Source organism: Lissotriton helveticus, chromosome 2_1 (genome assembly GCF_964261635.1).
Source record: "Lissotriton helveticus chromosome 2_1, aLisHel1.1, whole genome shotgun sequence".
NCBI classification, from domain to species: domain Eukaryota; kingdom Metazoa; phylum Chordata; class Amphibia; order Caudata; family Salamandridae; genus Lissotriton; species Lissotriton helveticus.
In genome coordinates, this window is record NC_136059.1 from 1142715793 (window position 1) to 1142728277 (window position 12485).

The 12485-nt window shown below is 46.2% G+C and overlaps 1 protein-coding gene across 2 annotated transcripts in view; it reads right to left on the reverse strand.

Moving 5' to 3' along the window:
- The window catches only part of CCDC171 (coiled-coil domain containing 171), a 2807212-nt gene that overhangs the window by 450612 nt on the left and 2344115 nt on the right, over positions 1 to 12485 (reverse strand). For both annotated transcript variants that reach the window (XM_078675985.1, XM_078675986.1), the window contains one exon: positions 5773 to 5827. In XM_078675985.1, coding sequence (XP_078532111.1) covers positions 5773 to 5827 — 55 coding nt within the window. The remainder of the gene's footprint in view (positions 1 to 5772; positions 5828 to 12485) is intronic.

The window sequence follows — 12485 nt, forward strand, 5'->3', positions numbered from 1 at the left end:
AAAGGGCACAGAATCATGCCAAAGCCAATAGGCAAACCTACAAATAGGCTGAAATAAGGGAAAAGTAATATACTGATATGGCAGTGGACTATTAGTCATCACTAATCCAAAATAGGGCAAATTATCAGGTCGCTACACTCATGGGCCCACTTTAATCGAAAACCTCTTGTTAATCACATTTTGCACCATTTGGATCAAGCACCCCAATATTTTGAGGCTTTAGTCTCAGTCATCCCTCAGATCGTCCAGGATCTGCAGTGGTGGTTGACGGAAGACAACTTGATGATGACCTTCCTGCCCCATTACTGATAACAACAAATGCAAACCTCTGGGAAGAGCTGAGGTCAATTCTTCAACATCAAGAAATAAAGGGTAAGGGATACATCTTGTAGAGGATTCAATCTTCCAACTGGAGATAACTAGCTGCAGTTTGGAAAGCAATTCAGTCCAGAAAGTCCAGTTGTAAGGGATTTTTTTTGTGAGAACCAACAATTTGTAGCCAGATACTACCTCAACTGACAAGAGGGACAAAAATCTTCTAGCTCAACAATCTGTTGACAAAAATCTTTTCTTAGGGGGGACATCTAGTTTATCTAAGGGCAGTTTATATCCAGGACAACCTAAAATATCAAGTGGATGGCTTGAATCGCAGTCTACCCTCCTTAATAACTTATCACATCCTAAAGTGTCACTTTGTTCAGATTTGTGTTTGATTCATAGTGCACAAGATGGATCAGTTCACATCCACAAACAATGCAATGCTCACTCCATTCTACACATGTATTCCCTGATCTCAAGCCCTGGCAGTGGAGGCCTTCTGAATTCAAATGGCACAGGACAATACTGTCTGCCTTTCCTCCGAATTCTCTCCTCCGTAGCTGCTTCAGAAGATTTGGGAGACGAGGCAGACAGATATTCTGGTGGCCCCTTTTTGGCTGAGGAGTCCTTGGTTCTCTAGGATCCTGCAGATAGCGATCAAGGTTTCATCTCCCTCTTTCTCTTTTTTTTTTTTTTTTAAATATTTTTATTAAACATTTTGAATTTTTTTTCCATATATTCCTGTATATGTTACAGCATACAGTAATTTCACAAGTGGTTATGCATATATTACACTTTTTACAATTATTATTCTGGTGCATGGAAACATAGGTAACAAAGTAAGACAAGAAGCGAAATAAGAAAGAGAATGAGATATTAACCATCCCTCAATTATCCTGGGTTTAATCTACTGTTTTTCCAGTTTGTGATGGGCTGCCATATCCTTTTACCTAACAACTTAGCTCTCCTTCCTTTCCTATCATAGATTGCCTTTTCCAGATTATATATAGAAAGAAGTCTTGAGATCCATACTTGGAACGGGGGGGTAACCTTGTCCAGCCAGGTTCTTGCTATACAAATGCGAAACACCGCCATTGAGACAAACATAAATTCTACTGGAAAATTACCTGGCGTATCCCCCACTCCCAGCATAATTAATTCGTCTGTAAGCTTTATCTTAACCTTAAGTGATTCCTCGAAAAACTCTTCAATAGCCTTTTTCAGGGTGAACAATTGAGGGCATTTTGAAAACATGTGTACAATGTCTGCTTCGTTTGATTCACAGTGGGGGCATGTTATTCCAGTTATTCCACCCCACTGGGCGATTCTAGCTGGGGTATGATATAGTGAGAACACAGTCTTAAAGTGTTGTGATTGCAAAGTAGCTGAGCATAGCACTGTTCTGCCCAGATCCAGAGATAGCTGAAAACTTTCTACCCCTGACCCCAGTTTTTCTATCCATTTTTGTGCATATTTCCCCCTTTCATCAGTTTTAATGTCTTTCAATTCCGCGTATAGCTGTCTTATTGTGCAATTTTTAGCTGATTCAATATAATCCATGACTCTGCATTGACCCAACCCCGCCAGTCCGCCCTGTTTTTGCATTAAGAAGCTTCTGATTTGGAGATATTTGTAAAAGCTGTGGTGTTCTAGCCCGAACTTTGCTTGTAGCCCCCCAAACTGTAACATATTCCCCTGGCTATCGAGCAAATTTCCTATTTTCACTATACCCTTGTTATGCCAATCCCTCATAGTAGTATCTCCAAAAATGTCCCTTGGTAATGAGCAGTTTGTGTATAGTCGTATATAATTATTATATCTTCCTAAGCCAAATTGTTTTGAAACCCCTTTCCAGACCCTATAGGCCGCCTTTAATGTTTTAAACCGTGTATGTTTCAAATAACTGAAGTCGATTGTATTTAGGAACCCCTTTACTGCCCCCTCTCCCAATAATGTAGTGTAGACATTAGTGCATCCTGGGTTGTCTTCCGCTGTATAGTCTGTGCCTCCCCCACCTAGCAGCCCCTGACCGTACTGTAATACAGCAGCCCAGTAATAGAGCCTAAAGTCTGGCGCCCCCAACCGCCTTTTTCTCTAGATACTGTTAGGTGTCTATAGGCTCTCCTTGTCTTTCCTTTGGCCCAAATAAATTTGTTCAAGAATGCTTCTAATTTATTAAACCACATGCTGTCAAAAAATAACGGAATAGACCTAAACAAATACAAAAATTTAGGGAACGTTATCATTTTTATTACATTAATCCGTCCCATCAAGGTCAAATGCAGATTATTCAATCTTTCCGTATTTGCTTTTACTTTTGCCAACAGTGGAGTCATATTAATTTCTACTAGCTTATCTAGGTCAGCTGTAATTTTAACACCTAAGTACATAACTTCAGAAGCTACTCTTATGTCCTGATAGTTTACCCATCTATTTTGTATAATTTGCGTCTTTCCTTTATTCAATGAATAGCCCGAAACTATCCCAAAAGCAGCTGCCTCCTGTTCTATTTCTATGATGGCTAGCTCTGGTTCCGGGGTGACCACCGCCACATCGTCTGCATAAGCAAGTGTTTTATATTCAAAACCATGTAATTTTGTCGGGGGGATATTAGCATTCCCTTCCAGCTTGCGCAGGAGGGGATCAATATATAGCGCGAACAATAGTGGCGAAGACGGGCAGCCCTGTCGTGTACCACGTCTTATGCGTATTTCAGCAGTATACCCTCTATCTCATCTCCCTCTTTCTCTAGCTCACCTTGAGTTTCTCATCCTGCCACTGGCACCTCTTTGATACCTTTGATTTAGCGGCTTGGAAACTGAAAGGGTAGAATTAGAGCAACTAGGATGTTCAAGACAGGTAGCTTTAGACACTCAGACTTCAAGAAAGCCTTCTACCTTAACATCTTATAATAAACAATGGGCCTATTTCCAAAGGTGGTGTTTAGGTAATGGATCATGAGCTGAATTGTTAGAACCCTATAAGATACTTGATTTCATAAGGGAAGGTTTGGATAAAGGGTCTTGCACCAGCCACATTATCAGCCCAATGGTCTGCAGTCAAGTCTTTCCAAACCCATTCTAATGATTTAGTTAAGGATTTCCTTTAGTTTGTCGCCTCTTCAATTTTTTTAGGCTTAGGAAGCCAGTGGTTCCTTCCCCAATTCCAGCTTGGGAACTGTCGATTGTTTTGTGGGGACTTCAGGAGGTTCCATTTGAACCTTTAGAATTAGCTATGCTCACATGGCTATCTTCAAAGATTGCTTTCCTAATACCATCACTTCGGCTCGCCAGGAGACTGGGGGAACAGAACTCTTAAGGGAAATCTTATCCCTATTCTCGTAATGTTCAGAGAAGATGTGCAAGATCCATTTCTGCTACCTTGGTTGGGGGCATCCCTCTTGGATATACGTAGAGAGGCCATGTGGGCATCAGCACAGACCTTTGTCAAGCAATGTAGGCTGGATTTAAGAATTCAATCAGAAACAATGGTTCTGTAGTATTAAATAAGCAATAAAGTAATTGTTGTCTTTATCAAAAATATTTATTTTCTGTTAACATTAATATGAAATTGGTGCAAATACTATATAAGTGGTAAATCCTTACCATATTAAAGATAGGAACAAGGAGGACAGATGATGGGTAATGAAAAAATGACAGTCCTCCTCATCTGAGTCCAACTACCCTCCTCCCTCTAGGTATTTGCTGGGGGTGGCGAAGTGAGCTAAAGAACTATAATGGATTCAACCCAGATCTGTGACTGGGGTGAGTGTCTGAAAATTTTCAGCGCTCCGTCCATCATCTACTTGTGTTTACTTTCTAAAAGCGGCATTTTCAAACACACAATTTAAAAACCACCTTTACTAAACGCTGTGTTTTTAAATTCTGAGCTCAGAGAGCCCAAACTCTAAATCTCCAGATGTTCCCAATTGAAAGTTACACTTGTAAAATGTTGCAAGGCAGTTCCAATTCTAGCCTATGGGAGAGCTAGTCCTTGCAATAGTACAAAACGAAGTTGGGAGTATTTTACTACCAGGACATGCAAAACACACCATTGCAAGTCCTACCTTTCACATACACTGTACCCTGCCCCTGGAGGTACCTTGGGCCTACCTTAGTGGTGCCTTACATGTAGTAATTTGGAAGGTTTAGGGCCTGGCAAATGGGTGCACTTGCCAGGTCGACATGGGAATTTAAAACTGCACTCACAGGCACTGCAATGGCAGGCCTGAGACAAGTTTACAGGGATACTCCTGTGGGTGGCAAAACCAGTGCAGCAGGCTCACTATTAGCATTTGATTCACAGGCCCTGGGCACACATAGTGCACTTTACTAGAGTCTTACGAGTATCTCAAATATGCTAATCTTGGAGAAAGAATCAGAATCATTATTTACACAGGGAGCACTTGCACTTTAGCATTGATCAGCAGTGGTAAAGTGCCCAGACTGCCTAAACCAGCAAAAATGAAGTCCAGCATACAATCAAAAATAAAGGAGGGAGAAACAAAAATACAGCAGAAAACCACGCCAAGGATTCCAGGTGTAACAGCGCTCCTACGGTCAAATGTGTTTTATTGGGGCCCATCTCCTAAGACCATTGTGGTGTTGCTGCCTATCTGTGGGATCAATCCGGGTTTTCCTTTTTGCGTGTTTGTCTAAGGGTGACAGGTCACACCACCTGTGATCTGTCCATCATTTGCTTCAGGCTTAGGTTGCAGGGCCTGCCTGACCACTTACTTATGACTCTGGGTTGAGGGGAAGGGTCATATCGGGTGATTTCAACAATGGTGATACGAGTTCATGATTATGTGTACATATATTGAGATGTGCGTTGATATTGTATTTTCCAATTTTAACAAGGAGACAAGACTCCTCACCATATTAAGGACTGGGATGAGGAGGACTATGTTTCAGAGTAATGAAGATCAATGGTAAGTATTTTTTTATTATTAATGTTTCTGTATGTATTTGAACCAATGTGTGGAACATGAGAGGCTTAGAAAGACATCAGAAATGGATGGAACAGAAGATAGTTTAAAGAATTTTGATTAAACTTGCTTCCAAAAAAACAACATATTTCAGGTTTCTAATGATCCACTTTACAACTAAAGCTATCTCAAAACCGACCTAAAAGGTAATACATTAGTGAATGTAAAATGTAAGGTAGTCAACTCTACTCAACAAACACAACTGATTTTGTCAGGAGACAGATTAAACAGGACTGCCTGGCCTGAGTGAGGCACAAATATACTTATATTCAGAGGAGGGATTACATTGTTCAAAATGTAAAGGCATCAAACATTCTTTTTCATTACATTCCAGCATGTCAAATCACCACCATTATTTAAAGTCTGCGAAGTTGAAGTTGGTTAAATATTTACCCAACATGAATGACCCTTTCGCTATATAAACAATGGCATAGGAAAACATTCAATATAATTAATTAATACAGTACCTTTTCGAAGAATGTGGTTGTATATTTGATTTGATTGATCAAAGACTCCTTGTCTCTGAAAAAAAGACAAAGATTATCTTGTGTACAGTTTTCCTATTAGGTGGAACAAAAGCAAATTAATTATACATTTGTATTTGTGCATACAAATACAACCGTAGGATCAGATTCACAGAGAAAATGTGTAAATCTTCACATCTAAATTTGCACCTACATTTAGTGTATAATCACACATTTTTGGGGCCTCATTTATGAAAAGTGACGTATCGCTGCGTGAAAACAGTGATGCGTCACTTTTCACTGCCCCCTCCTTGCGACACCAATGATGCGTCATATTTACAGTATGACGCATCATGGCACAAGGAGTTACAGATACGTCCGTATTTCTGACGTATATGTATGGCGCAAAAGTGACGCATTGCTGGAGTGTGTCACAAAAGTGACGCAACTCCAGCAATTTGGCCTTTCAAATGGGGCAAGCCCCATGTGAAAGGGTCTGCGTAAGTCTTACGCCTGCTGTGTAGCAGGCGTAAGAAATTGACGCATTTGTGTCCTAGAAGTGGTGCAATGAAATCTTATAGATTTCACTGCGTCACTTCTATGACCCTTTCTTGCGTCAGAATGCCCCCCTGCATACGTTATACCTGGCGTAGGTATAATGTAGCGCAGGGGTTTACAAAGTGATGCATCTACCTAAATGAGTCACTTTGTAAATATGGTGCAACAAGGCACATTTTTTACGCTGCTGGTGCGTCACAAAAAGTGACATACCGGCGGCGTAAAAGTGACGCACGGCCTCATAAATGAGGCCCCATTTATGAGGCTGTGCGTCAATTTTATGCCGCCGGTGCGTCACTTTTTGTGACGCACCACTGGCGTAAAAAATGCGCCTTGTTGCGCCATATTTACAAAGTGACGCATCTAGGTACATGTGTCACTTTGTAAAGCCCTGCGCCAAATCATACCTGCGCCAGGTATAATGTACGCGAGGGGGGCGTTTTGACGTAAGAAAGGGTCATGGAAGTGACGCAGTGAAATCTATAAGATTTCACTGCGCCATTTCTTGGCCGCTAATGTGTCAAAATCTTGCGCCTGCTTCATGGCAGGCGTAAGACTGACACAGGCACTAACAACATGGGACTTGCCCATGTGAAAGTACACATTGCTGGAGTTGCGTCACTTTTGTGACACACTCCAGCAATGCGTCACTTTTGCGCCTACAGATACGTCAGAAATACTGACGTATCTGTAACTCCTTGCGACATGATGCGTCATATTATAAATATGACGCATCAATCATGACGCAGAAGTGCGCACTGAGAAGTGACGCATCGCTGCTTTCACGCAGCGATGCGTCATTTCTCATAAATATGGCCCCCTGAATTTAAAATAACCCTAGGACTGCTCCATGGAAGCTGTAGCAGTTACAGCTTTCCAGGATATATCTATGCATATCAAGTATACTTTACACATTTACCCATGTGTACATGTTTACATGATTAGATAAACAACAATTGCACGTTATTTTTTCCACAATAGGAGACTATTTTTCCTTGTGGAGCCACCTCTTTCTCTAACCCCCCACTAATCTTGGGGTTGTTTTCTCCTGATGTTCACACAGTAGAAGTAATTGCTCCTGCCATTTGTAGTGTTGTGTAAATAAAGAAATACTGGAACTCTTTTGGTTCCTACAGTACACCGTAGGCATGTGACATAAGCGTTGATAGGATGAGTTGAAGACAAGCTTAGAATGTTGAGTTCTGACTTACACACAGCAGAATAAAGATGTATGCAACTACTCTCTGTGTATGACTTGGTTACTGGTGAGTACCGAGGCTGGTAGGACGCTACACCATTGACACAAGTACATCTCTGACAGTATCTTGGGTGGGATTGGGACAGGAAAATGTTTCTTTACATGTGAATACATTTTTCACTAGGGAAATTGGGGTTTTGTGAATTCGAAATATTAATTTTAATTAATAATTTATGGCCGTTGTTCACCTAAGTTCAATTGAGGATATAATATGGCTTTGTGAAATTAACTCAAAGAGTCTACTAAAAAAATACCACGTTGAATTAGAGAATCTTTTTACCTACCAATCGTAGAGCCTGACAATCCCACTTTATCTGTGGGTTTCCCTTGTGTGTTTACAGACTCACTCTACCATTTGTGAGTCCTTTACTACTTCGAAAATATTTACTTTCCTACAACAGGGTAGTAAAATGCAGGAATTATCAGGGTTCAATGGCCCCCTCAATGCTCTGTGCCTGGTGCCATTGCACCTGCTGCACCAAAGGTAGGTATGTCCCTGATGCATTTGCTAAGTGGAAACTCCATGTATTACCAACAAACTAAACTAGGCTGGAGTGGTGTCACTTAAATCAAATGTGAGGGGAGAAGAACTTACAGGCACGCACAAATTGATCTGCTGACCTCAAGTGACACTGCATTGCTGACAATGTGTTGAACCCTTAGCACTGTAATGTTGGGCCCTAAGCCCGCATTATGCAAAGCAGGGAGACACAGACACCAGGATAGTGGGCTGGTTATTGGGCCCAGAGCACGTGCGCTCGACCCCCTTTATTGCTAGGGTCACCTGACTCGTGACGCCGGTGGTGGGTGGTTGTATAGTGTAGGTACAGTAACTAAAAAGACTAGAACGTGTCCAGCAGGACACTACATTCCTCCCAAACTTTAATAAAAATTAAAGGATCAAAGTCCGAACCTGCGGGAGGAAATCAATACACAATGTACTGTTGTCGCAATTTTACAAAAAGTCTCTTCAGCTGCTTGACGGACGACGACGGTGGAAACTTGCAGATGTAACTACTAGTTCACATGGGCAGGACGCCCTGACGCTCCGTGGATGTGCCTTTCTGGATTTTCAGCCTCGCTCTTGTGGTGATGACAGACAGATGCCAAGATGGTAGATCTGATGGATGTTGTTCTCTACCAGTCCGTCTGGTTTCTTCACTGGCAGCAGCGTGGCTTCACTTTGCAAAGGAGGGAGTAGCTGAAAGACATCCCTCTCACTAGGACGCCCCTCTCGCGGGTATTCTTCTGCCACAAGATATTCCGGAGGCCCTCTTCATCAGGTTTCCACTTCCACTCTCCGCAGCGTTGCTCCAACTCCACAGTCTGCGTGTGAATGGAGGAGACGATGCGAGTGTCACCACAAAAATCCGTAGCTCCACCTGGAGGGTGGTTGTTGACTCCTGCCTTTGCGCACAAGTTCCTCTTCTTCCCGGGACGTGCAGGGTAGACGGCGATGGATCCATCTCTCTTGTCGGGACCCTCTGCCACCGGTGTCCCTGAGGCCTTTGCCCCCTGGATATCACGGGTTGGTGTGGAGTGGTCAGTTCTCCTTCTGCCAGGACATCTGGGCGCTCTACACATCCATACTTCCACTCAATCCCAAAGGTGGGTGGTGTCAATGGTCCAGCCTGTTCATTCCTGCAGCCGACAGATTGTCAGAAGACTTATAAGTAGATGCCTGTTCTTCTCCGCGTGCCACCGATGTTGTCCTGGACATGTATGTCACTGTGCTCGATGTTGTGGCGCGTATCAACTCCTCTTCTGGTGTGTGGGTTGACCTGCCACACCTCTTCACATCTTCCTGGACGTTGTTGTTTCTGGTGGCACTATGCCCTTCGATTCCTTTTCTTCTTTTCTTTTCTTGCTCGCGACACGGTCCGGTCATCTTGCTGCTCTTGTCCTCCTGACCAGGCTTCTCCGAGTGGCGTGCACTCCGCCCGTTTCCCTCTGGTCTTGTCCTGGCTCTAGGACACTGTCTTCTTTCCGCTCTGTGATTGGACCGGTCGCCGCGATTTTCTTCCTTTGACTGTTTTACTTCTGGTTCTTGATGGGTGTCGCGTCCGTTTTCTTATCGTCCTCCTCCTGGATCCCTTGGGGTTCCTCTTCTGGAGATCTGCACCACGGGCTTCTACTTCCCTCTGATCAGACCTCCTGCTAGGTCTCTCATCGTAAGCGACCATCGTGCTGGCCGGATCCTTCTTTTCTTCTTGGGCGATCATCTAGCTTTGTCTTCCTTGCGACCAGACTGGGTGGTCTGCTTTACCTTCCTTGTGACCAGACTGGGTTGTCAGCTTTCTCTTCTTTGCGGCCAGACTAGGTGGTCGGCTTTGCCTTCCTTACGACCAGACTGGGTGGTCGGCTTTCTTCTCCTTGCGACCAGGATGGGTGGGCGGCTTTCTTTTCCTTGCGACCAGGCTGGGTGGTCGCTTCCTCCTCTTGCGACCAGACTGGGTGGTCGGGGTCCTCCTGGTGTGTCTTCATGCTTCCGGTGATCTGCGTGATCACTTTTCTTTTCCGTGGCAATGCTTTTGCTTTGGCGCGCTTTTGTCTGTGCTCTTCGAGTGCCTCACTGTGTCCGGAGGGTTACGCCACCGCTCCTGTGACTTTCGCTGGCGTTGTCACGCCATTCTACGTGCGTGCTGCACTTCCTCGTGAACTCGCTGCGTTTCCGTGTGGGGGTACAGGCTTTGGTGTCTGTGTAGTGCTTCAGGAGGGTTGCATCACCACTCCGTGGACCTTTTCTGGTCTTTTCTTTTCGTGCGCTGATGGCTGTGCTTCTTGCTTTTCTTGGGCGCACTTTCTGCGCGTTCCCTTGAGTGTTCTTTGTGGAGTTCCTGCACTCCTGCTGCGTTCCTGCGCCGTTCCCCTATTCTCCAAGGATGTATGATGATGTAGTGTCATTCAGGCGTGGCAGTCTCTTTGTGGGTAGCGGTGCTGCTGTCTTCTGGGCACTGGGCTGTTCCAGTACGACATGTGTATATTCCCTGCTTTGGTCTCCCCAGGTGTCTGCGTCAGCGTTTGGCACATTCTGCTTCCGTTGTGTTGCAGGCTCTCAATTAGTGTCTTTACACAATACTGTCTTTCATTTGTGTGCACTGTGTGGCATCCGGGTGGCCCTGCGCTGCAGTCAGTCACTGTGGGGCAGCCTATCTTCTCGCTGCTGTGTACTAGCCTTCTTCTCATGGCACTGCTCAGTACCTCTTGGGTTGCCTTGGGCTTGTTTGTTTCATTTGCTGCAGTTCTCGAGAATGCCCACTGGATGGCAGTGTTGCTCAACTCATGACCTGCTTTTGCTGCTCCCGGACGGATCTCCACAGGCTTGATTTCTCTCCTCCATCGTCAGGGCAGGGACTGGCAGGGACTTCACATAACGCCTCCCGGTAAGTTCATTTGCCATTCTGCTGGGGCTTTATGAGGAGGGAGGAGGGGGGAAGCTTGTTCCCTTCGTGTTCCCGCTGTGGTGCTGTGTCTATTGTTGGTGGCACTTCTGAGTGGCCTCTGCAGTTTGCATGCGCGGCGGGCCCCACTGCTTCTCACACACGCAGGCAGTGTCTCTTTGCGTGTGGGCTCAGCTGTGTGTGTTGTATTTGGGCATTGTCATTGCCACCTCTCACCCCGAGGCGTAGCTCACCTTACATTAATACTCTGCGCGGCGGGGGAGGTTGGGGCTGCTATGTTGGTTTGCGGGTGGGCTCCGCTTTATTTCTTGGTGCCCGGCAGCTCTTCACACGCTGTGGGCGCTCCTTTGAGAGTCTCTCATCCCCCCCGCCGCAGCTTCCCAGCTTACACTTTGCGCGGCGGGAAGGGTGCTGGTACTGTTTTCCTTTCGTTCTCCCCCCCCCCCCGGCCCGTGGCAGCCTCACACAGCCCCTGTGCCGTGCGGGTGGGGGGTGGATCGCCAGCACTGCAGGGGTTCTTTACCAGCCGTTCTGCGCAGCCGCGGGCATTCTTTTGTCCGGCAGACGCAGGGTGGGCTCCCACTGGGGTCACTTGTTAATCGGTCGTTCAGTGCTACCCCGCTGCCGCAGCAGCCTCAGTCACACGCTGCAGGTGCAGGGGTCGCTGCTAGCAGGCCGCGGGTGGGCTAAGCTGGCCTTGCTTCACTTTGGGGGTGTAGTAGCCGGCTCCAGTGATGGTATTGTGCCGTTGGGGGCAAAGTTTTCAATTTACAGCGGGTGGGCTCCGCTTTACATACTTTCTCGGCGGCGCTAGCTGGCGGCTGCCATTCTCTCTGCTGTGACCGTTGCGGGCGGGCTCCGCTTTCGGTTTCTGTCCGCTGCCTTGCACAAGGCTCACCTTCGGCCAACGGGCCACTGTTGCCACACGGGTGGGCTCCGCAAGGGCTTCACCATGGTGGGGGCTCAGTTGCGGCCGATGCGGGTGGGCTCCGCTTGGCTTGCCTTTTCTCCCCCAAGGCACTCCTCGCAGGGGCTGTTCGGTGCGGGCGCGTGAGGTGCGGGTTAGGCTCCCGGTCACCTCGCCATTTGCATGTTGGCCCGGGGCACGGCACACGCCCTGCGGGCCTCTCGGCGGCCGGCGCCGATCGTTGTAGGGGGTGCCCCTAGGCGGGCAGTATTCTCTCCCCCTTCTTCTCGGGCTGTAGCACGCCGGGGTACAGCCACCTCGTCGCCAGTGTAATGTTGGGCCCTAGGCCCGCATTATGCAAAGCAGGGAGACACAGACCCCAGGATAGTGGGCTGGTTAATGGGCCCAGAGCACGTGCGCTTGGCCCCCTTTATTGACCGGGTCACCTGACTCGTGACGCCGGTGGTGGGTGGGTGTATAGTGTGGGTACAGTAACTAAAAAGACTAGAACGTGTCCAGCAGGACACTACAAGCACCTCAACAGCAAACTATTTGCTTTGGAGAAACTCTGGAAATAGAAAGGAGGGGACAT